We start from the raw sequence: 25,819 nt of genomic DNA on the forward strand, positions 1-25,819 counted from the left end.
GGACGATTCCCGTGTATACGAGAAGTCCGATGAACATGCGAATCTCCTCCTCAGTGACCAGGATCCATGTCCCTCCGACTGTGCGTTGGCTTTTCGGAAATATGCATCTGCGCATACTTATTTGTGTGGTTGCATATCTCTCACGACTGCTGCAGTGAAAAACAACACGAAGAAGCCACCGCGCAGCACTCCAAAGCGTTAGGTCAAGGTCCACTATGCACCATCTTCGTGGAAAGAACTTTGCTCTTTCTGCAGCCAGTGCCAAATGCACCTGCCCGAACGAAGTTGACACCTTGGAGATAAGAGCTGTGACCTTTAGTATGCACCGGATACATATACACAAACTTGTGGCAGATAAAAAACGGCCCGAGGAGAGAGCAAACAAGTGGATCACTGCTGATGTTCCGGGGCGGTTTGATGCACTATCGCCTGTAGAGGTCGCCACAATTCAGCCCTTTTATTAGGCCGCCACTGGAGCGTGGCGCCCCCTGTTACTTGCATGTGTGCATCATACATGTTCGTGCCCGATAAAGAGTGGGGTTTTCACTTTCGTCCGAGCCAGCAGTGAGTACGCATCGATCTCTACATGTCCGTGCCCCGGCGGCACTAACCACGTGACATGGTGTCAGAAGTGGGGTGACATCGCGTGACAGGAAGTCCAGAGCAAAGGAATAAAGGCCGAGACACACGGTATGATTTTCTATGCGATGCGACGTCCGAGTGGAATGGTGACGTTTCAAAGCATCGGACAGCCACCATTCTGGCTGCCGCACCACCGGGTCGGACGTCGCATTGGAAGAAAAATCGTACAGTCTGTCTCGGCCTTAACACCCCCCAGCCCTAGGCCTTACCACGACGGAACGGTAGCACGATGGTCCTCGAGACCGGCGAGCTGCCGAAACTGTACGGCGTCAGCCTTCAGCCACCGGCACCGTTCGACTTCGTGAACCCGGCAACATGGTGGACATGGCTCAGCCGCTACGAAGACTTCGCAGCGGTTTCGGGACTGACATAAGCGTCGGAAGACGTGCAGGTATGCTCGCTACTGTACTGCATGGGCCCGGAGGCATGTCCGCTCCTCGAGACGTTCTCGCTCGACGCCCAGTCGCTTGCCTTGTACCAAGTTGTTGCCACCCGCTTCACTGAGCACTTCATGCACCCGGCCAACAAGCTCTACGAGTCGTCGCGGTTCCACAGGCGTGTTCAGCTACCCGGCAAAAGCGTCCACGCGTACTACGCAGAACTGTGCAGGATAGTGAAGCACTGCAACTACCTGTCACCTGTTGTCGAGAAAAGGCTCGTACGCGAGCGGTTCGTTGTCGGCCTCCGTGGCTCTCGCCTCTCGGATCAGCTGTGCCGAAACACGAAGCTGACGCTCAAGGAGGCATGGACACAGGCCCGTCAGTCCGAATACGCCGACAAAGAGAAGGAGATGACCCAGAACCGCACCGAGCACGCACACGAGCTCAACCTCGACGCCGCGAAAGCCAACAAGTTCGCCTCTCGTCGTCGCTCCGGAGCTAAGCCTACCACGTTGCAGCTGCCAGCCGAGCGCTCTCGCGAGCCATCTACATGTGAATTCTGTGGCCGCGCGCCTCACCGACGTTCGGGCTGCCCGGCTCAACGCTCCACCTGCAACTTCTGCAAAAAGAAAGGCCACTTCGCCGAAGTATGCCGCTCACGGAAGCACCACCAGAACAAGCTCGGCTCCGTTCACCTGCATGCCGTCGGCATGCCCGCCGCGGCAAAGTTCGTCGACGTGACCGCTGACAACTACACAGCGCAGTTCAAAGTTGACTCCAGCGCCAAAGTATCTGCTGTATCCAGCGACTTCCCTACGCTGCCTGCCAAGCTTGACCAAGTCAACAGTCTGGTCACTGGCCCTGGAGGACAGCCGCTTCGCGTGCTAGGCTCGTATCTGGCACGACTTCGGTGGCAAGGGAAAACAAGCTGCCAGCGCCTATACGTAATCCAGTCACTCACTGTGTCTCTTTTAAGACTGCCAGCGCTCCAAGCTCTGAAAGTTGTGAAATTTCTTGATGAACTCAAGACTCCAAAAGCAACGCTGCACGCCGAGTTCTTCAAAGGATTGGGCGCTCTCAAGGACGAGTACGTTATTTGGCTGAAACCCGATGCCGTGCCCTTCTCGCTGAGCGTCCCCTGCAGGATCCCCATCCCGCTGCTCGAGGTCGTCTGCCGCGAACTGGACAAATTGGAAAGCGCGGGCGCGATCTGCAGGATCGACAAGCCAACTCCATGGTGCTCCGGTCTCATTGTCGTCAGGAAAGACGATGGTTCCTACTGGCTATGCGTCGACTTGACTCAATTAACTTAAAGTCGTCCTCCGCGAACGCCATATTTTGCCAACGGTTGAGCAAGTCCTTGGCCTCCTCGGTGACGCAACAGTTTTTTCAAGGCTGGATGCAACCGCAAGCTTCCACCAGGTGAAGCTTTCTGCTGATTCCCAAGAGCTGAAGACAGTCATCACCCCATATGGCCGATACTGCTTTTGCCGGCTCCCCTTTGGCATCACCTCCGCTCCCGAGTACTTCCACAAACAGATGGCAGCAAGAATCCTGGAGGGCCAAGAAGGGGTCGCCAACATGATAGATGATAGTTTGGTTTTTGGACGCACCCGCCAGGAGCATGACGCCAGACTGAGCCAGGTGCTATCTCGCCTTGCAAAAGCAGGCATCACATTGAACGAGGACAAGTGTCGTTTTGGGGTATCTGAGGTCTCCTTCCTCGGAGTTGTCGTCTCAGCTCAGGGTATCAGGCCGGATCCAAGCAAGGTTGAAGCGGTCAAAGCTATAGAAGCTCCCACAGATGTCGCCGGTGTTAGACGACTGCTTGGAATGGTGAAGCATCTCGCCAGATTCCTGCCACACATCTCGGACGTCACAGCAACCATCAGAGCCTTGCTGAACAAGTCTGCGAGTTGGGTGTGGCAGCATGAGCAAGAGGCAGCATTCAAGAAGGTCAAAGAACTCTCGACGTGAGACAGGTGCATGGCCAAGTACCACCCGTCGTATGCCACGACAGTGTCTGCAGATGCAAGCTCTTTCGAACTCCGCGTGGTATTGCTGCAGACTCAACCCTCGGGAGAGCATCGCCCAGTTGCATTCGCTTCGAGGTCAATGATGGGTACGGAACAGCGTTACATCCAGACAGAAGAAGAAGTTTTGGCAACGACATGGGCTATCCAAAGGTTCGATGAGTTTGTCCGTGGCATCACTTTCGACGTCGAGACCAACCACCTGCCTCTCGTTTCACTTCTGGGCAAGATAGAACTGGACGTGTTGCTGCCTCGTATTCAGAGACTACGGCTCAAGACAATGCAGCACCAGTTTCGCATGCTGCACGTGCCAGGAAAACTGCTAGCAACAGCAGATACCTTACCACGTATCACGCACAAGGCATCCACTCCTGTAGACACAGTGGAACTCTTCGCAGCACAAGTAGTCAGCTGCATGTCGGAAGACTTACCACTCAGCCCCGAAGATGTACGACAGGCACAAGAATCCGATGGAGAGTGCAAGGCCCTTATCTCCTTCTGCCAGCAAGGTTGGCCACGAAAGACCAAGCTACCTCTGCATGTGTCGAAGTACGCCTTCGTGGTGGACGAGCTCTCTGTCTGCGACGGTATCCTGCTGAAAGGCCCCCAGATTGTCATCCCATCGTCCCTTCGGCCGGCGGTCTTGACGCTGTTGCACGAAGGCCATCAGGGCATCAACAGGACCAAAGCCCTAGCTCGGGAGTCGGTTTGGTGGCCGGGTATCTCAGCAGATATCGCCTCTCTCGTCGCCAAACGCGAACAGTGCGCTTCCACCCGTGTGAACCTTGCAAAACCCCTAGTCTCCACAGCTCTACCTGGACGTCCCTGGGAATTTCTCGGAATGGACTTGTTCCATCTCAATAGCCAGACGTTCCTCATTGTGGTGGATTACTACTCGAGGTTCCCTGAGGTGGTGACGCTGAGAAGCATTACAGCTCGGGCAGTCATCGATGCTCTCAAAAGCATCTTCGCACGCCACGGAATCCCACAAGACGTCAGCTCGGACAACGGCCCACCATTCTCGTCGTAAGGGTTAGCGGCATATGCAGCGTCTTACAGCTTCAACCATGTGACCAGTAGCCCACATTACGCCCAGTCAAACGAAGAGGCAGACAGGACGGTACGGACAGTCAAGGACTTGTTCCGCAAGTCCAAATACCCTCACCTCGCTCTGCTCAGTTATCGGGACACTCTGGGATAATAATAATAATAATAAAGTAGAACCCCGGTGATACGTTTTTGAAGGGACCGTAGGAAATAAACGTAAGAGACGGAAAACGTAAGAGCCGAAAAACAGGAAAAACGGCAAAATATTTAGTGGTACAGAATCTTATTTCAATTCTTACGAGCAGCACGAAAATTGGCGCGCTCAGCCGCGATCTAGTCGATGGATAGAAATGCGGAGCTTAGGACGGCCTCATCCACAGAAATGTAATCAACGTATGTGATTTTTTTAACACCAACAGCTGTAGGCATGAAAGAACTAAGCACACGCAATCACGACCGGCGCGGCGAGTCCGACCGCGAACCGCACGCACGACCATGCGAGCTCTAACCAGCTCGAACTCCTCCCGTTCTCCGACAAATAACGATGATGATGAGTCTACGCCAACGCGATGGCAGAAGTGAATGCCAATCTCGAAGGCCTTGCTTTCGCAAGCAATTACGTCATACACGCCATGTTTGTGCAATACAAATCTCAAAGGCTATGCTTTTGTCAATAGTAAATGCCAATCTCGAAGGCCTTGTTTTCGCGAGCAGTTACGTCATAGACGCCATCTTTGCAATTTGAATCTCGAAGGCCATGCTTTTGTTTGGATCAATTGAAAGATTCTGTTGCTTGCGCCTCTCATGCGGCTAATATTACGTTCAAACGAGGCCAAGCTGCGTGAAAATGCACCATGGCCGCTCTCTTTGGTCGTGACTCGGTCGGCTCCGAGCACACTTCGCGACGTATCATACGGGAACGGTCCGACAGCTACGACGTAACAGCGGGGTTCCCAATACATTGTATCCTATGGGAGCTATGCCGGGACCGGCGGAAAACGACGTAACAGCCGGGAAAACGCAGCAGTGAGGAACGTAACAGCGGGGTTCTACTGTATCTGGGGTTTAACGTCCCAAAACCACGATCTGATTATGAGAGACGCCGTAGTGGAGGTCTCCGGAAATTTAGACCACCTGGGATTCTTTAACGTGCACCTAAATCTAAGTACACGGACCTCAAACATTTTCGCCTCCATCGAAAATGCAGCCGCCGCGGCCGGGATTTGATCCCGCGACCTTCGGGTCAGCAGCCGAGTGCCATAGCCACTAGACCACCGTGGCGGGGCGACACTCTGGGAGTCAATGACTTCAGTCCAGCCCAGCTGTTGATGGGACGTCAGCTGAAAACCACAGTCCCGAAGCAAAACTCCCAGCTACGTCCCAACTGGCTGCCTAGGAAAGATGTCGTCACCAAGGATGCGGCCTACAAGCGTAAGCAGTCCGACGACTACAATAGGCATCATGGAGCTCGAGACCTGCTACCTCTCCAAACGGGTCGGCGTGTGTGGGTCCGCCCCTGACCAAGTGCAAGCTACGGTCCTAAGCCCGGGGCAAAGGCCAAGAAGCTACGTGGTTGAAACAGACCAAGGTGGTGTTCTACAGCGCAACCGCCGTCACCTAGTGCCTTTCGTGCCTTCTGCCTCCTGTGAGGAATTGCTGCCAACAGCTGCACAGCAACCATCGCCACCGCAGCAAGTTCCCCTTCAGGAACCTCAATCTGCCAACAGCGTGGAACCTACGGTCCCCCAAGGGCAGCCTTTGCAACATTCCCCTGAAGCCAGGGACCGTAGTGATGGTGTTACACGAACCCGTTACAGCCGGCGCGTTGTTCCGCCGCACCGTTTGAACTTGTGACATTGTGATGTGTTTGGCGTCCTCCATCCTCCCATCGGACTTTCACAAGGGGGGGAGATGTAGAGGTCACCACAATTCAGCCCTTTTATTAGGCCGCCACTAGAGCGTGGCACCCCCTGTTACTTGCATGAGTGCATCATATATGTTCGTGCCCAATAAAGAGTGGGGGTTTCACTTTCGTCTGAGCCAGTAGCGTGTACACATCGGTCTCTGTGTGTCCGTGCCCCGGCGGCACTAACCACGCGACTCCGTACCGAAGTACAACGAATCGAAGTCGTCTTCCGTGTCTGTGCTGCTACTATTATCCAGAGATCGACACTCACAATCATCGGAATCCATTTAAATTCGCCGTTTTCGTGGAGCGCCCGCGAGCAAAGTCAATGCTATAATTGAAACCATGAGCGCTCACCTCCCCTTCTGCAAAGGAGGTTTAAAAATCGCCTCGCGGCAGAAAAAAGAAACTGATAAAATACTGCCTGTTTTACCCTATGCTGTTCAGAAGATCTCAGAGAGCGCCAAAATTGGAACTTGAAGTCATCGATAACATACTACTGATGGGAATAGGCGCGGTTATGCAAGTGTTAACCTTTTGATAGGTCAAAGTTCGTGAGGAGAATTGGGTTGGCGTGCATCATTTAGAAGCACTGTGATTTGATTTTAAGCGAATGGAGCTGTTATAGTATTTATTTTCCGGAAGTTCGAATTCGCACACCCCTAATAATTTCATTAGTTGGCACCAGCCGCAGACCCCTCTTGAGAAAAAAAGCCTTTGTAATGCACAAGATGTAATGTTGTTAAAGGGACCGACAACTGCCCAGAACATGAAATGAGATGACTCTACTGATGGAAAGATTGTCCGTCGCATTGACTCAAACCAACCCTGTTTTTTTTATGAGAGGTGGATTTAGATTTTTATTTCTTAACTGAGAGCCGCGAAAAATTACCTGTGGCGCCTCTGGCGGCAAAAACATGAACGATTCGATGTACCCGGCCACGTGACTGTTGATTGTTGCACGCGGTCGACTATTTTTTTGTTAGTACTGAAATATTGTTCGTTTCTTTATATTAAAAGGTATTACTCCATAAAAATGTACATATAGGCCTGCGTTAGTAGTATGCATTAAAGTGGCGCTGCCTTCGCGTGACGTAATGATCCCATGCTCGTCAGCGCGTCTTGAGCAACTTTTCAGCGTGCTCATGCAACCGTGCACGCAGTTTCCAGGTTGCTAAGATTTGTGGGGAACCCTCGATAATCACCAGATCACCACCCTCGCCTATGTCAGCACCGGCAGTGACAAGGCACAGCAGCGAGGGCCACTACGCATGCGCCCGGATGCAGACCACCTTCATAAGCGGGCACGGAGAGCTGTCAAGGGAGAGTGCTCGGCGAACTGGCTTGAGGTGTGCGTGTGTGCGCGGCGTGCGGTCCGCCGCGGCCAAGGTTAGCGGGACCGGCACGGAAGTTGTGCGTAGAAACTGTCTGTGAGTTCGTTCCATGTTTGCTCTTGCCGCCGTAACGTTTTCCTTAAAGTGTTCTTTCTAATAATAAATGGTTTTTTGTTAATCCCGCTGAGCGCCCATTCCTTGGAGTAGACGGCGGACCCCACAACTGGCGCCCAACGTGAAATCGGCGCCGTCTACTGCCAGCAATAATGGAGGCCGCACTTCAAATGCTGCTGGAGACGATGGAGCGCCTCGACGTAGCCTCCGCAGTGTACTGCGCGGCACGGGGACACGCCGAATCCGCAGCCTATTGCGCGGCGAAGGGCGTGGTGGTCCCAATGATGAACTTCGGATGGCTGACGGCCCCGGTTGGGCGAGACTGCACACCGGCACAAGAGGGCGAGACCGCGGACGCCGGTAATGCCAACGCGAAGGCTCCAGTTGGGGAGCTACGAGTGGACCAGGCCCCGGCAATGGATGCAGGCGAGGACGACACAGACGCCACCAACGAGGGTGAGGCGGCCTTGGTGATGCCGGCCGACGACAACGTCGACTTGAACACGGGCGTGGCCGCGGCGATGCAGGAGGACCTAGCCGCCGCGACGTCGAGTGTGTCGACGTCGACACCTGTCACTGCTTCCGACTCGAGCCGGGACGGCAGACCAGAACAAGGCTCTCGTCAAGACACGGCGCCTCCGGTCGGTCAAGAAATGGTGATGAATTACAGGCCAGAGAACATCAAGGCCGGCGGTGACACAGTGGCCACAAAAATAGCTGCAGCTGTTTTGGAGGCCAAGAAAGATGCCGCTGAAGCCGGCAATGCCATGACCAAAAGGACCACGGCGCCAGCGACAAGGGCTGCCGGCACGTCTACTAATGCGAGGCTCAACGCAGCAGCAGACGAAAAGCCCGTGAGCAACCTGTGGGGCAGTGGGATGGCCAAAGCCAAGCAAGCAGCCGACGTGAAGGCGCTGTTTAGCAAGCGCGGTAAGGTGGTGTCCGCCAAGTTCGGCACTATCGACAACGCACCCACTTTCGGCTTCCGAACAGTGAGCACCGCCCAGGATGCGGACAACTACATTCAGCGCTGGCACCACACCGAAGTGAGCGTACAAATGCTCTTCGTTCAGTGCACAAAGCACGAGACCAGTGGTGCCCGGCTCGAGCCACAGCCGAAAAACGAGACCGGAGGTGCTGCGTGGGACACCGCCAACACCGAGGACGTCGTCAAGGGAGGCGGTGAGGCGACGCCTTCTTTGGAGAGGGGGAATGTGTGGGGAACCCTCGATAATCACCAGATCACCACCCTCGCCTATGTCAGCACCGGCAGTGACAAGGCACAGCAGCGAGGGCCACTACGCATGCGCCCGGATGCAGACCACCTTCATAAGCGGGCGGAGAGCTGTCAAGGGAGAGTGCTCGGCGAACTGGCTTGAGGTGTGCGTGTGTGCGCGGCGTGCGGTCCGCCGCGGCCAAGGTTAGCGGGACCGGCACGGAAGTTGTGCGTAGAAACTGTCTGTGAGTTCGTTCCATGTTTGCTCTTGCCGCCGTAACGTTTTCCTTAAAGTGTTCTTTCTAATAATAAATGGTTTTTTGTTAATCCCGCTGAGCGCCCATTCCTTGGAGTAGACGGCGGACCCCACAGATTTTGGAGCGACATAGTTTTGCTACCTACACTTCGTCTCAGAAATGACGCACACTGCTACTCGGCGCGGCCGCGCATACGCGTAGTGACGTTTTCGATGACATGGCTTGGCTCGTGCATCGAGAGAGTAACGACGCCGGGACAAGCCACCCATGACACAGGCGCAGGCAACCTTGGACGCATGCGCACACAACGCGGTACAAATACAGGGAAAGTGTATAATGCCCCATCATCTCATTGTAACAGCTTGTTATTTTCAAAAATAGTTGAAAAGCTATTAATAAAGGTGGCTAAGCATAGTTACAGGAACTCCTACGAAAGGAGTTCAAACACTGATAGCTTTCACAAATCGAGGGAAGGGCTGACGGCATCGCTATCAATTCTCAGCGTTGCTGGAGGAATGGTACGTCTGTGTTTAGAGCCTTTCAGATCGAAAAATACTGCTTGTAAAATAACTACGTGCTTTTGGGATTAACTAGTGCAGCTACAAACACTGGGTCAAGAAAAATCAGTTGTCGGTCACTTTAATATGTGGTGTCCAGTCAAGGTCTGATGTTATTGTGAAACCAAAATACTTGTGCTGTGGAACTATAGTTACGAGGCTGCCGTTAAGTGTGTAGAAAAAAAATCGATGAGTACAAGTGTGTCATTCAGCAAAACATGGTCCTCATTATTACATATTTCCCCCTATATATATTGCGCAGTCATCTGCAAAAACTTAGAAATTTTACAATCAATGTTACTTGTAATGTCAATAAAAATAAAAAATAACAACGGACCTATGACTAAGCCCTGTGGGACCCTTGATGTAACAGGCACAGGAGCAGATGGGATGTTTTCGACGGCGACAAAGTGTTACTGGTGAGATGGGACGATATTTGTCTTGGTGTTCATATTTGTAGAAACCGTTCATGGAAACATCACGTCAATTGCTTGACCTAGAAATCTGACTGCATGTTAGAGTAATTGCACAGCAGAAATTTTTACTTGTCCCCAGCTTCATTAAAAAGCTGCTGTACACAACTAACATTCAGCAGAGACATCAAGAGCCTGTGAAAGCTTTTTCAAGGGTGACGAGAAGCATTTTCAAGACACTACAGATGTTGCAAATATTTAGCCTTGCTGGGACTTTTTTTTTTCTGGTACTGGGTGATGCTCATGAATTCTCCCATGTTACTTTTTGAAGCACTCTACAAACAGACATCGGCACGAATCAAACGAACTTAGCTTCACGCGCTGCCTGCTTGAGAAAAAGACTAAGAAAACATAAGAAAGCTTCAGAAGTGCAGGGGGTTACAAGTTATGAATCAAACAGCACACATATACAACAAGGGGTTTCCAAGTTGATGGGAAGTGTTCATCTGCCTTTGAAGAGGCTGATTCGCTATATATGTGTGAAAAAAAAAAGGCTCTAATAAGTCAGCACTGTCATATGCTACCTGTCTGTGTCCTGGCCGTATGCGTGCGCTGTTTGATTCATAATGCTTCAGACCAAGTTCACACACTATTGCAAGCTCAAACGATAAGCCGGAAAAAAAGTAAAAGCCACGAGACTGGAGAAACCAGCAGTGAGCACTGGTGCTGCTCGCTCTCTTTAACTGTGGGTTGTTCAAAACATATGGAATTATTGTACACACGGGCTGTCCCAGCTAACTTTTACCAAGATTTTAAAAAAAGACCAAATGCCGTAGAAAAATCATACCAACTGCACAATAGCGGTAGGCATGTGTACTTACAACCAGTATGTTTTTCCATCACTAAGTGTCAATGAATTGACCACATTTCATTGTTCAAATTTTTAATTATTGCTTGAACTGCTAACACTTCAGTTACAAAGTGGCAAGCCATCTCCAATAACCTCAGAATCAAGCATTTCATGCTGACATTTGCCTGGTTGCTCTTTTTTTTTTTTAGAACAAACAAAAGCCTGCAAGATATGCCAAATACGAAATAGAGGTGCACTCACATGCCGCTGCTTAACTGCTTCCAAGAGAATTTCAATGGATATACGGCTGTATTCGTTGACTGCCACAGTGTGCAAGGCTTTGCCATGTAGGTCAGTTCGATAGGCCTCGCGACCTGACTGGTGGTGTGATAAACATTTTCAAATGCAACAACGTTGTCTCATGTGGCACTCATCAGCACAGCCTTAACTTTCAACCCCCCCCTCCCCCCGGACCATAGAGTTTCCTACAATACTTACTAGAGGGAACTCTGGCGCTAGTGTCTATGGGAGCTGCAATGCATCGCGCTTCAGCCAGCATGGGAATCATGGGTAGTACACGGATTTGTCTAAACTTCGTTCTTTCGGCTCCGTTTGGCTCCGCGTCGCCTGCATCCGCTTTGTCGCAAAACGAAGTTCAGCAAAAATCTGCAGTTTCACTTCACCACTTTAACTTCTTTAGGCTCACCGATTCAAATCTGGTCACGAAGTTCACAACGATCAATTCTTTTATCCGAAAGAAAACCAAAACATAGCAATAAACAAAGCCACAAGTGCGTTCGAAGCCCACAAGCACGAAGACTAGGCAAATCCGTGTACTACCCATCATTCCCATGGTGGCTGAACGATCGCAGCGCCAGAGTTCCCTCTAGGTCATTTCAGGAAACTCTATGCCCCGGACTACGCCATGTTCATCAATGTGTCAGCAGCGAGTTTTCATGCCACACCATCAAAAAGGTGAATTCCTGTACTATGCTGTGATAAATGAATTCAGCCATGCCTCCATCAAAGTTTGCATGGAAATACTACTTCTGCAGCTGTGCACATCTATTTCGTATTTCGCACACTTCACAGGCCTTTGTTTTCATAGAGTTTCCTACAATACTTACTAGAGGGAACTCTGGCGCTAGTGTCTATGGGAGCTGCAATGCATCACGCTTCAGCCAGCATGGGAATCATGGGTAGTACACGGATTTGTCTAAACTTCGTTCTTTCGGCTCCGTTTGGCTCCGCGTCGCCTGCATCCGCTTTGTCGCAAAACGAAGTTCAGCAAAAATCAGCAGTTTCACTTCACCACTTTAACTCCTTCAGGCTCACCGATTCAAATCTGGTCACGAAGTTCACAACGATCCATTCTTTTATCCGAAAGAAAACCAAAGCATAGCAATAAACAAAGCCACAAGTGCGTTCGAAGCCCACAAGCACGAAGACTAGGCAAATCCGTGTACTACCCATCATTCCCATGGTGGCTGAACGATCGCAGCGCCAGAGTTCCCTCTAGGTCATTTTAGGAAACTCTATGTTTGTTTTCAAGCTTAACCCTTTGTTGGACAGCGGAACATATACGTCCCAGCTTTTATTCCTTGTTTGTTCCTCGCGCTACCACATCCAAACCACTAACTGCATCCACTGAGCATACTACAACATTATTTACACAGTTTCGTGACATTTCTGCTAGGTGAAAGCACGGAACAAGTCAAGGAGCACTTTTTTTTTTTTTTTTATGTCTTCGCATTTCAGTTTTTGGGCGTTTTTGTGGCCTAATTTAGACCCCGAAAAAGACTTTGTGTGAATAAATCTTGTCTTTCTTGCACTACAGTAACCACTTAGCAAAAGCTATCAGCTGTTTTTTATGATATTTAAGCATGAATAGATAAACTACACATGTTTAACGAAGAGCAGTGTGATTTACATGCTCCATGTTAGGCTTAGCGTGCACAGCGACAGCGTGGTGGCTGTTCGGTCCGTAGTGATTGCGTTGTTTTACAGCAGAGCTGTTAGCCTTTCACCATGCCGTGTGGCGACACCAGAAAACTACCTGTAACAGCAGCCCTGCGAACGTGCCCTCTTCTTCTTCATGCTCTCATTCATCTTGTGCTTCACGCCCAGAGCGCCGATTTGTTCCACGTGGGATGCAATAACTCTGGTGTGCAAGAGGACGATGAGAGAGAGAAAAAGAAAGGGAAGAGACGAGAAAACGAGAGAGGAAGAAAGAAGGATATAGAAAGAGACGGACACCGAAAAGAGCAGGCATAGCTGTGTATAGAATAACATACTAGCAAGGAACTTCCTCAGTCTTCACACTGCTAGTGCATAGCTGCCACAGTTTTTCTTCTGAAAGGCAACAAGATGCATCTCCCTGCTGAGGAAGCACTGCAGCTATTCTGGAGCTGGCCAGAGAATCCTAGCAATATGACGACACGATGAGTGGTGTTCACAATGAGCATCGATTTTCCGGAAACACTCACTACCCGTACTTGACAGGCACGCGACAGTGGTGCCGCTAGTGCTCAACTAGCAAAAAAGGAGTGCACACAAAGTACATTTGCATTGTGTGTAACGTTCCGCTACATGCAAATTGCGTCCGACCATTTCATAAGAAAATGTAAACTGTCTCAAGTGGACAGCAGGACATATGAGCCCCACTTGATGAAAGTGGCCCAAGTGGTCAGTGATACACATGGGTCCCACATTTTTCTTCGCAATAAAACATTTCTCAACTTTCTGATTGGCTTTCCTGGAAACGACAAGTGATCAATAACTCACAAAAAATGTTCTTAACGCAATAACATTTCTTCCCCCATTGTAACCACCACATACTACCTTAACTTGAAAACGCTGTTTTCAAGTTAAGGTGTGGAGGAAAATCATTTCCTTCACTCAAATAGGGCAACAGAAGCGCTCTTTTAAGTGTTGCAGCTGATAATGACAGTAGGACAGCATGCTCACATGATGGCTGGAGGCTTGTATTTCCTTGATGACAGCAAGAGAGTCACACTTGAGTGGACATGAAATCACGAGAAATCCAACAAAGTCCAGGTTCTGCTCAACTGCATCCCGTTTAAGGTCTCGCACCTAAAATCACAAAGGCGCGCCATTCACTCTCTTAGTGATACAGTAAGCTTCCTTTGTTTTGACCCTAGACATTTCATTTGGACAAAAATTATCTTTATTATGAAATCAACCTCGCAACAACACACAGGTAAGCCCACATGTAACTGACACTGGTGGCCTAAAGGGACAGCCCATTCACTGAAGACTCAGCCTGAAAACACCAGCCTGCCTTTGGTAGATTAAAAAGAGAAAATGGCAGCTACCGATTTCCATATTGCTTTGAAGCACTCGCTACCAGAGATGAAGCGCTAACTCTGTACGTACCTCGTAAATATATTCTGCAATGCCTTTTCTCCCCATGACAATATTTATCACATTTCAATGAGCACCTTTTCTTCAAGACAATTGGTGTGCTAATACAAAATGGAAACTGCATTTACAATGTTGTACGCGTGTCATGGCTGCAAGATTTTTTTCCGAAATCTGAGGCAATTAATAATTGTTGGGGTTTAACGTCCCAAAACCACGATATGAGTGGAGGACTCGAGAAATTTTGACCACCTGGGGTTCTTAAACGTGCACCTAAATCTAAGTACACGGGCCTCAAGCATTTTCACCTCCATCGAAAATGCAGCCACCGCAAACGGGATTCGATCCCGTGACCTGCGGGTCGAGCGCCATAGCCACTAGACCACCGTGGCGGGTCCCGAAATTTGAGGTGAGAATCGCGGGTGTAGCCATTACAAGGCCAAAACAAAATTTGTTTTTTTTATATTTTCGGCGGTACTTGCCTTTATTGAACTGCAGTACTACTTGCTTGTACAGAAGGAAGCGGAAAAAGAAAGAAAACAAAATTTGCTTCGATGCAGATGTTGCCATGTCGTCGTACAATGACAGAGAGAAAGGTCCGGATCCACGCATTGGTGGCTCTAAGCGAAATGCCTTTGCTTCATGTGATGCACTCTCACATGCAGCATCTCTGTTGAAATAGGTTGTTACATACTGCAGAAGTACCACATATACATGATTGTAGGTCGAACCATTACACTAGTGAGACACATCATCCAGAGTTGGGGGGTCGACTTACAATTCACACGTGATGAGTAGTTTTCAGCGCAAAACAAGGACAGAGGCAAAGAAGGGAACACCAGCGCTGGTGTTCATGCTGAAACCACTCAACATGTTTAACGACATCCAACTCGCCCAAATGTCAGCTATTTCACAATTGAAACCGAAACTAGTAATGGTGGGACAAACGAGAAATCAGGGACACGGTAGCGTGGTAGCAACGTTACGTTTGCTTTCCGGCCGCACGCATGCTCTGAAGAAAAACAAAAAAGAAAGCTTCTTTTTTCTTTTTCAACTTTTACCAAGCCGCTATTTGCCATCACGAATGTCGCTGCTGATTGGGAGAGCGGCTCCCATAAGAGCCCCGTGTGCACCAATTTTGGAGTGCCAATCGTTGATGGAAGAGGCGCTGTTTGAATCATTCAAGGCACTCCTGTTGGTGAACAGCGGCGATTTGTTTGGGGGGCCCCGATAGTTCACGGAAGGGCTTATCTTTATTTTTCTGATGGCTGCGTTTGGCAAGCGGGCGAGAGCCATTTGCTAGTCTTCGAATGTTTTTCTCAGTGTCCCTCCTTGGGCGCACACATTTGTCATCATTCTCGAACTTTTGACCAGACAGTCGTGGGTTTCGGAAAAAGAAAAGAGCTTAGGAATTCTCGCAGCACACAATAGATAACACTGCTAACCTTGTCAAAAATCAAAGGTGTGGCTAATACACCGGTAATTTTTAAATACATTTTTTTGGTGGGACTTTCGTAACAAATTTCTGGCTTTTTCATCAGTGCGGCCATTGCACAAGTATGTATAAGGGTACCTACCATCAAAGCTGGCATTATTGTAAAATGGCAGTTAAACCAGTTTTTGCATAGGACAGGGGTGATGTGCAAGTTTTAGGCTTTAAATGTAGGAACTCATTTACAAGAGAAGTCATTTTACATGCTAAAGAACTGACCATCAGAGCTGAGGGAATCACTGCCTTTTGGTGTGCATTAGATGTAGGTGCACTATGATGCCCCAAAAGGTTTGGGTGAGCATTAGACTAAATGAAGCAGTGGTACTTTTTGCTAGCTCAATTCATTTCACCTGCTAGATCATATTCGGATCAAATTAACAGAGCTTGATTCAGTGTCACATTAATGAGCGGTTATGTACAGAAACATTCATGCTTGACAGATTCACATTCATCCGAAAAAAGTTACTACACTCTAAAAGTGAAATGGAGAAGTAACCATTTCTTTCACCAGACGTTTCAGCATCTATGAGCAAAGGCATTCTGGAAACAATGCTAGGAATGCTGCTGTCATAAAAATTATCTTCTCAAGTCCCAGTTAAACAACCCATGTATTTGCCTTCGACCTGGTTATTTATGGTGACTGTTATGCTGTTGATAAATGCACGCATTTCCTGACAGCAGCATAAAAGTTGACTGCTTTTCTAGTAAGAAACTTTTTCAGGCACTTCCTTCATTAGTCTTGTTGGCATGCGGGTGCCACTGCATAAAACTGGCACCAGATGCCATGTAGATGAACAAACGTACCAGCAGGTGAAAAAATTCAGGTTGCACAACTTAGCAGGTGCTGGCTTGACTAGACTTGGCTAGTTCAAGTTTCAAAGCCAAAATAGCTCTGCTCGACCAAGTTGGCACATGCCCCGTGGCAGTGCTGCAAAGATGTCTGGTGCACCAAACTTTCCAGTGTGCTCACCTGCTGGTGACTCAACTGTCCCAACACACAGCGTCCCATGGCCAACACTCGGGCACCACGGCGTGACATGCGCAAGTACACCTCGTCATAGTCCTTGGGAATGTGGGCAAACTGCACACAAGACACAAGGCCAGTGGCATGAGTACCAAGTGACATTACTTCCAGTTTTCCGAATATTCACAGTCTTCTTAAAAATAGAAATCATTGGTTCTGGTTCAAGTGAAGGGACACATACAGTATCGGAGCATAGCTTGACTTCATGTGTCAGGAAAAATTGTGAGCAGCTGGAATTGTTGCAGCACAGATCTCAGCCATGTGCTTCTTCCTACATGGTCTCTGAGATTCACTTCGTCCGACTGGTATGAAGTCAATGGTTGCTTCAGATGCCTCATAAACGCGAACAAAGCAAAAAGATCACAGATTACAGTTTGATGACGTCATCATCGCATGGTCAAAAGTATGCCAATCCTGGAGGCAGTGCAAAACTAGGTGAGGTACTTTTGGGAGGTGGGGGGCAAGTGTCAATACATCGAATGAAAAGAAAAGAGATGGCTCACAGTTAATCACAAGTTTACCAACAGTCTCAGACCCCCCCCCCTCCCCGAGTCTTGCATTAGGGTCATTTTTGCCACCTCTACTCCCACTATGATCAGGTATGGCAGCGCGCACTGACGAATATAGAAGCACTCTGTGCCATTTCTGAGGTGAGCATCTCTCCCATCAAATGGCAAAGCAGTTTTTCTGCGCTATCTACTGCTGCACACTACTGAGAAACAGCCCAACTTTGCGTCTTTAACAGTGTTCCCCATTAGTACACACCAATATATAGTGCAAAAAGAAAAAAGGAAATGAATGCACATCAACCAGTCTAACTTATTTTGGTAAAGCAATTATGTTATAAATTATCTAGCTGCCTACTTATGCCCCCTACAATATGCTACTGACATATGTGACCATGTTTTTCTCGAATATTTTTTATTTATGGCCACCCAGCAATGGCCGCAAGCGCAGGGGTTTATCTCGATTGGGGTACAAATGACCGGCCGTGAAGTGGCAGCCACGGCCACCAGGTTGCCAGAGTTTCGTTTGCTTACCTTGCATGCAGTCAGGCAAGCTTGTTGTAGCAAGAACAGCGGCTTTCATAACAGTTTCGAATTTTCGTCACACAACAACTGCAGCAGCACTGATCCCAATTAGAAAACAGAACCTTCTGCTCCTTAATTGTAAGCGCCAGTGAAAATACTTTAGATCTTAAGGAGGACTGTGCGTGGCTGTGTTATTGTCCATAGACTTGGCTCAAAGTGCGCCAGTCCAGCATGGCTGCACCAGCTAGGCCCAGCTGTGTCGGACAGTGTCCAAGTTAGGCCCCACACACTTCTGTCTCTCCTTTACAGCATCCATGTTTATTTTTTTCTTATGAATTTGTTAGAACATTACTACACAGTGCACCAGAGCCTTGTTGATAAGTTGCCTGTAGGTTACTGCTGGCAAAATTTCCTTGTAATAAAAGCGTTTGACATCATCTCAGATTCAAGGGTTAAAAAAAAAGCACTAGTGTCTAGCCGAAATTGAGAAAAACAGCACCTAGCTGGTGCTGCCGACAAAAGACGTGCAGTTTTTGCCGACAAAAAACTGTGATGCCAACGCCAACTGTAATCTGCAAGAAAAGGCATACGAAAGCGCATTAGAGCCTCCAAGAACCCCACACACGATTGCACATTGCAGGCTAATGAGCTTTGGCCAGGATCACAAAAAAATTTGGAACACACTGAAATTCATATGAGCTGTCATCATATCACCGAGCTCCTACTGTCTCAAAAACATGCAATTTGGGAGGCCATGCAACAATAATTATCTGGCTGGTTTGACTTTTCTTTCTCGAAGACACGCTATTTCATATTGACGAATGCCACGTCACAATGCTGTTCATGACCTGGAATTGCAAGGCCAATGCCACAATACCGATAATAATTACTGCAGTGACAGAAAGATGCACAGCATTCCATAATGCAAGAAACAAAAAAACGTCCCAGTGGCTTACCATGCTCTTGAGAGTCTCCGGAGCCCCCTTGACAGCCGCAATGTAGGTGGTCTCCATCGCTCCAGGGGGCACAAAGCCCGCCACCACCGACATGCGCTTGAGGGCACTGCTGAAGTGGAAGCGGCTGAAGATCTTCAAACCGGGGGCACGGCCCCGCCTGGGAACCACACAGTCGCCTGCAACGCAATAGCCGGCATCATTTCCAGCCACAATGCAAAGGCTGCGTGGTCATGCTTACAGTGCAAGGCCATGTGGACAGTGCTGACTTCCAATTGAATTTTCAGTCACCGAGAAAACATATCTTTTCTACAATGAAACTGCAAAACGCGTTATAATCACATGTTAGTTCTGCATGACATAAAGGACATCGCTTACATTCAAGTAGTCTAGCTCTTTTCCAGTTGTGTGGCTGTAGGCAGAAATGGCTGCCGAACATCCAAAGAAATGTTTGAGGCCACTGAGATGGCACGATGAGGGAGACCTGTGCCTTTTTCATATGTGCTGGCATGCTATCACAGCTCACCATGCACACCTGCGCGTCATCACACTGCCATCGCACTTCTGCAGCGTGCTAAGGCAAATAGATGTGGTCAGGATGTGGACTCTAATGATGTAGCAGGTATGCATGGTCAAGGCATGCCCCTCTGGCAATCTCACAGGTCACACCTAACTGCCCATTAGAATGCCCAGCAAGGTAAGTGCAAACAACATGTGGGTGATGGTGCCAGCAAACGCTACTGCACGCTGATGCTACTTGGCGTGGCCTCAGAGAATGCATCAGTGCTGAAGCGGGCTGCTAGCCGGCTAAGCCAAGCCATCGCAGTGAGGTTCATTGCAGTGTGCATTGTGTGTGTCATCCATACAGCAGAGCACACTAAATTAGTCTCAAGTTGTTTACAGCATGCTGCTCATTCATCATTCATGAAAGACAACTTTTTGCTTGTTTCTCTTGGGCCCCAGCGCCATTTTGCTGGTTCAACGGCAACATCGGCAAGCCAGGCGCAAGGAAGAAGACCATCGCGCTGGGACTGAAGATCAGGAAGGCTGTTATGACATGCTAAGACACACTGGTGCTTTAAAAAGTTGTATTCCATACCTGGCTGTAGAGTATTAAGGCCGTTTTACACGACACAATACACAGCGATTTTCAAGCTGCGAATTCGCTTGCAGCGAAAAAAACTGCCGATCTCTCTTGCCACAACGGTCAGCGGCGAGCAACCAACATGTTGGAAATTTATCGTTCTGTTTGCAGCAAGGGAGCGATTTTTTACTTATCGAAATTGCACCAAGCCAGCTGAGCCGTTAAAATTGCGCCGATGAGTTTTTTTTAGAGCTGTGCGAATAGCAAAATTTTGAGTGCGAAGCGAATTCGAATAATAAAGATTGAGTGCGAATCGAATCGAATAATTTTCGAATATTTCTCAAACATTTTTCGAATACTTCGAAGTGAAATTACAGAGAAAAGTTGTAGAGAATCCCTAAGTATGTTCTCATCAGATAGCAACATGAAAGTGTTTCTTTTTGCTGGGTTGATGAAGCGCTGGCACGGGGTGGCGTTTCATAGTTGTCTTATAAAGAATGAGGCAATGCAGAGGACGACTTGTATTTATGTACACGATTTGGTGCAACCAAAGTGTTGCCGACAACACTTTACACGTGATAGGCAAAGATGCCATTTCCTCAGCCTCTCCTCCTCTTTCAACTTCTGTAGAAGCCCAACTGATGTGGCGGACAAGGGTGTGCTCCCTTCAAGTCTGGAGTTCCAAATCTGCCTCGTAGACGTTGATATATAAGAACATCTGAAATTTTGAATGCTAAAAAGCTTCGGCGTCCAATTTTTCGGACTTCCTGCCCAAATTTCAGGCCCAAAACAGCATTAATTGAGCCCCCAACTCTGCCACATCTTTCATCTCCGTGTTGGAACCAGCGTTTTCTTGAGTTAATACATTTGCGACCGTAGCGGAGCTTGAAAGGCAGCTTTGCCGCAATACGGGGGTGTGATGAGGTGAAGCGTATTGAAAATCGAGGGACCACTTCCAATCGGACGTTGACTGTCTCCCAAATTCGACCGTAACGGAGCTTGAAAGGCAGCTTTGCTGCAATACGGAGGTGTGATGAGGTGAAGCATATTGAAAATTAGGGACCACTTCCAATCGGACGTTGTCTTTTGGCCAAGTTCGACCGTAACGGAGCTTGAAAGGTAGCTTTGCCGCAATACGGGGTTGTGATGAGGTGAAGCATATTGAAAATCTAGGGACCACTTCCAATCGGACGTTGACTGTGTCTTGGCTAAGTTCGACCGCAACGGAGCTTGAAAGGCAGCTTTGCCGCAATACGAGAGTGTAATGAGGTGAAGCACATTGAAAATCTGAAGGGGTCACTTTCAATCGGACGTTGACTGTATTTGTTTTTGGGAAGTTCGAATAGTTCGAATAGTAAAATTCCAGTGCGAATCGAATCGAATAGCAAACACTACTCGAAAAATATTCGAAATTTCGAATATTCGCACACCCCTAGTTTTTTTGGTTATGGCCACTGTTGCGCACTTTGAAATGAGTTTAGACTGGAAAGTGTTTTTTAAAGACAAAATATGTGTGCTCTTTGCTACTGCTCATGAAAACCTTGCAATACCATAACACACAGATTATTACATCATGTTTGAAAAAATATGCAGTGTCTACCACAAAGAAGCATGCAAGCAACCTTGCATGATAAAACATGTTGCATGATGAGGAAAAAGGTAAGGACGCAACCCAAGGTGAAGAAAAACAAGAGGACAGGAAAGAGCGTCTTGCAACTGGATTTATTTGAAGAAAGGCTCTTTTTTATATACATTACAGACAGGTTTACGAATTAGGCTCCTACACTGCTCTGTGAAGAAGTGTGATCATTTTGTCCGAAAAACAACCTATGACTGTAAAGGAACTGGCAAGGGCTCTTGCTGATTTAACTGCTAGAATTAGCGGCAACCATGATGATCTAAAGAAGGACCTGAAGAAAGTAATTGAGCAGGAAATTCAACCTGTCAAGGAGGGAATGGACTTTATAAATAAAAGGTTTGAGGAATTCAACACCAATCTACTAGCAGTGAAGAAGGAACTTACCACTGTGAGGGCAGAGAACAGTGAGGTAAAAAAGGAAAATGACCGCCTCTGAAAGGAGTTAAACGAGGCGAAAAAGGAACTGACTACGTTAGAACAGTACAGTCGAAGTAATAACCTTGAAATCAAGGGAATCCCGATGACCACATCGGAAGACCTAGTTTAAACAATGAAAACAATATGTAGCTGTGTAAAAGTAGACGTAAAAGAATTGGACATTGATGTCATTCACCGCGTACCTTCAAGACGTGAGCAGACACAGAATATAGTAGTGAAATTTGCTACAAGGACTGTAAGGGACAACGTCTTGAAGGCGGCAAGAAAATTGAGACTTAACACTTCAGTCTTAGGTTTTGAAGGCGAAAACAGCCCAGTGTACATCAATGAGCACCTCAGCCCTGCCAACAAGGTACTTCTGGGGTACGCCCTGAGGGCTAAACGTGAAGAAAAGTGGAAGTACACTTGGGTGTCACAGGGGAAAATTTTGATGAGGAAGACGGAGAACTCGCGCGTACTTCATATCACGTGCGCTAATGACCTCGCTCAAGTTATCTAAAATATTGTTGAGTGACCTCAACCACGCACTACCTAATAATTTACAATGGCTATCCCCCAAGTTGAAAAGGCATGGCTAGAGCAAGATAAGTTCTCAATTTTGCATTGCAATCTTCGTAGCATTAGAAAGAACCTGGATAACCTACTAGTATATTTGACCCAACGCAAACTCACATAAGATATAACTGCTATAACGGAAACATGGTTGAAAGAAGGCGAGACCGCTACTTTACCTGGTTACACTACTGCATCTGTGCCTCGCCCGAGTTCATCCCGTGGCGGCAATGTTGCACTGTTTATTAAAACGAAATTGATTTTGACATTCTTTCTAAACACTCTGTATCAACTCCCTCAGCCGAAACAATATTTGTTCAGATTAAGCGTGGAATCACAGTGGGCGTCGTGTACCGCCCACCTTCTTCAGCGGTCAATGAATTTATCTGCGCTATGGAATATCTGATGACATCTATGATGTCCTCTCAAGTTCCAGTTGTTGCATGCGGAGACTTCAATATTAATTTGTTGAAAGATAGACCTGATTATTTATTTTTACTCGAGTCACTTAACCTTAAAAATGTCGTTTCAACTGCGACTCGTGTCACTGACCAATCTGAATCCATTATCGGTCACATGTTATGTCACGCCGAATGGGACGTGAGTGCTGGGGTTTATGACATAAGCGTTACCGATCATAACCCAACATTTCTGTTTATTCCATGTAAATACCTATCGAAGGTGGGTGCGTCACGATTGCAGCGTTCGACGTATGTGGATTATGTTCAACTGAACCGATTGCTCCAGGATGTTAGCTTTGAGAGCGTACATGATAATGACATAGAAAAGGAGTGTGCAAACTTTCTGGAGTCGATAAGCAATTTGATTAGGTGGTCGACACGTGAACGTACGCGTCGTAACTACAATCACGCCATTTGTCCATGGATGACTAACGATCTCTTAGAAATATTGAAATTAAAGGATTCGTATTATAATAAGTGGAAAATCAATAGGAGCAACGCATATTACCGCGAAAGCTTCAAGTTCTATAGGAATAAATCAGTTACCATGAAACGGAAACTAAAGAGGGAGTATTATACGAACAGTATTACACGGAATGGGAGCAATGCAAAGAAGATGTGGCAAGCAGTCAGAGATGTTACAGGCATAGGCCAGACAAAACGCATTCTTCCAGATAACATCTCCTCAAAGGTTGCTAAAGATTTCAATGCATATTTCACTAGCATTGGCATTAACCTTGCTTCACAGTTTCCCTCGTCGATATCTGCTCCTTCTCTCCCCAAGTTAATTGATAACGATTTCAACCTTGCAGTTGTCACACGAGATGAAATCAAATCTGTCGTGGCTAATATGCCGGTCAATAAAGCCACTGGTGATGATGGAATACCAGTTAAAGTTATTAAAGATAACATTAACCTTCTTTGCATTCCGATATGTTGTATTTTCAACCATGCACTTGCCTGGCGTATATATCTATCTAGCTTAAAAACCGCCAAAGTAGTTCCTGTATACAAATCAGGGGACTCAAACAACCCTGAAAACTACAGGCCAATCTCCGTTCTAAGCTGTCTTAATACACTTTTCGAGAAGCTAACTGTCCTTCAATTAAAACGCTTTCTGGTTGATAATGCCCACAACAGCACGGATTCATTCCGGCTAGGTCTACTGCGTCAGCCATTCTAACCCTATCGCACAATAAAGACACCGTGCTTCACAACGGTGAAATCGCAATAGCAGTCTTCCTAGATATTAAAAAGGCATTCGATACAGTTCCCCAAGACGTACTGCTACAAAAGCCTGAGTGTTATGGCTTCAGTGAGAGTTCACTCCAGTTCTTCTCGAGCTACTTGTCCTCGCGCAAACAAAAAGTGGTGATTAACAATAATGAATCTGCATACAGCACAATAGTGTGTGGAGTGCCCCAGGGATCCGTATTAGGCCCGGTACTTTCTTCAGTGTACATAAATGAGTCCCCCAAAACACTAGTGTACTCTAAAGCATTAATGTACGCAGACGACACCGCCATATTATTCACAGGAGATAGTCTTTCAACACTGCAAGCCAACATAATCTCTGAATTGACACACGTAGGCAACTGGTTTTTACAGAATAAATTGACACTACATTCAGGGAAAACGAAGTATGTTGTTTTTCGATCAAGGTGAAAGAATATTGATACGGTGTCTATGCAACTTTACCTGAACAGCAGTCCTATCGAACAAGCAGTTTCTTTTAAATATTTAGGAGTGTTTTTTGACCAGCACCTTCACTGGGAAGAACAAATCCATAGCGTTTGTAGAAAGGTGGCTTATGGTTGTTATACCTTAATCAAAGCACGCGAATGCTTTCCCCCCTGCGTGCTTCGAATATTGTACTTTTTCTTCTGTCACTCACATATAAGCTACTGTATAGAATTGTGGGGTGTAACGTATACGACATACCTAGAGCCATTACTACGACTACAAAAGAGAGCCCTAAGCATAATAGGTGGAAACCATGGAAATTCATATAAAACTATATTTCAGGAACAACAAATCTTACCAGTTTGGCCACTTATAAGGTTGCCCTTTTTGTTCAGAAAATTATAGCTTTGCCCTCTCCTCCACTCTATTTACTATACCATCGTGAAACACTAGACACGCATCGAATGGCAATTTTCATTTACCTACAAGCTATAACTTACATGGAAAACGCTTATTAGAATTCCATGGGACAAAAGTTTGGAACCTGCTACCCTTAGAAGTTAAAGTGGCACGAGACTTTAAGCACAGTGTGAAATTATTTTGCTTGCAGCATCAAGACATGTAAATAGGCTTTCTCCTGCACTAATCAGTGCATTGTGCCCATTTACTTGTTACATATGTTATGAAAATGCGATCATGTACATGCACTTATGTATATATGTATGTGCGTATGTGAATACGTATACGTATAAATAAGTGTGTATATATGTGTTTATTGTTATATATGCTCTGCTAATCTGCTTTTATGTACTCCGATATGGACCGATCACTATTCAATGTAGGCTAACGGTCCAGATATCTTGTAATCTTTTCTTTGATTTGTAAATAAAAATCAGATTGATTGAGTGACTGATTTATTGAATGATCTATTGAAATCACGCTTTCAAAAAATTGTGCTTCTGCTCTACGCAGGGTAGCACGTGCACCACTGATACAAACATCTCGTTTTGCATTGATAAAGTAGGCCTCCAATGGTTCATGTGCCCCAATGTTGTTGCTCCTTCCGAGTTTGTGAATATTTGCAGTGCATAGGTAAATTTACAGTGCAGTGCATAGGCATATTTACAGAGCATAGGTAAATGGGCATTCATCTTAATTTTGATCAAAAGCTCGTGCTCCCTTGCCCTGTCATTAACGCAGTGTCCAGTCTGGCCGATATAAACTTTGCCATATGTGAGCTGAATTTCGTAGACCACGCACACCGCACAGGTACATACGGCCTTGCATGCTTTTCCTACAAAAGGCCCGCTTTTGCAGTGCTGCGATGCGTGG

General features: G+C 47.3%; 1 protein-coding gene across 1 annotated transcript in view; it reads right to left on the reverse strand.

The window, feature by feature from the left end:
- The window catches only part of LOC119389803 (endoplasmic reticulum transmembrane helix translocase), a 554,079-nt gene that overhangs the window by 214,120 nt on the left and 314,140 nt on the right, over positions 1-25,819 (reverse strand). Inside the window, exons 12-14 of the mRNA XM_037657194.1 lie at positions 18,634-18,809; positions 16,593-16,703; positions 13,717-13,842 (exon numbers count right to left, since the gene is read on the reverse strand). Of these exons, the coding sequence (XP_037513122.1) occupies positions 13,717-13,842; positions 16,593-16,703; positions 18,634-18,809 (413 nt within the window). The remainder of the gene's footprint in view (positions 1-13,716; positions 13,843-16,592; positions 16,704-18,633; positions 18,810-25,819) is intronic.

Source organism: Rhipicephalus sanguineus, chromosome 1 (assembly GCF_013339695.2).
Source record: "Rhipicephalus sanguineus isolate Rsan-2018 chromosome 1, BIME_Rsan_1.4, whole genome shotgun sequence".
Taxonomy (NCBI): domain Eukaryota; kingdom Metazoa; phylum Arthropoda; class Arachnida; order Ixodida; family Ixodidae; genus Rhipicephalus; species Rhipicephalus sanguineus.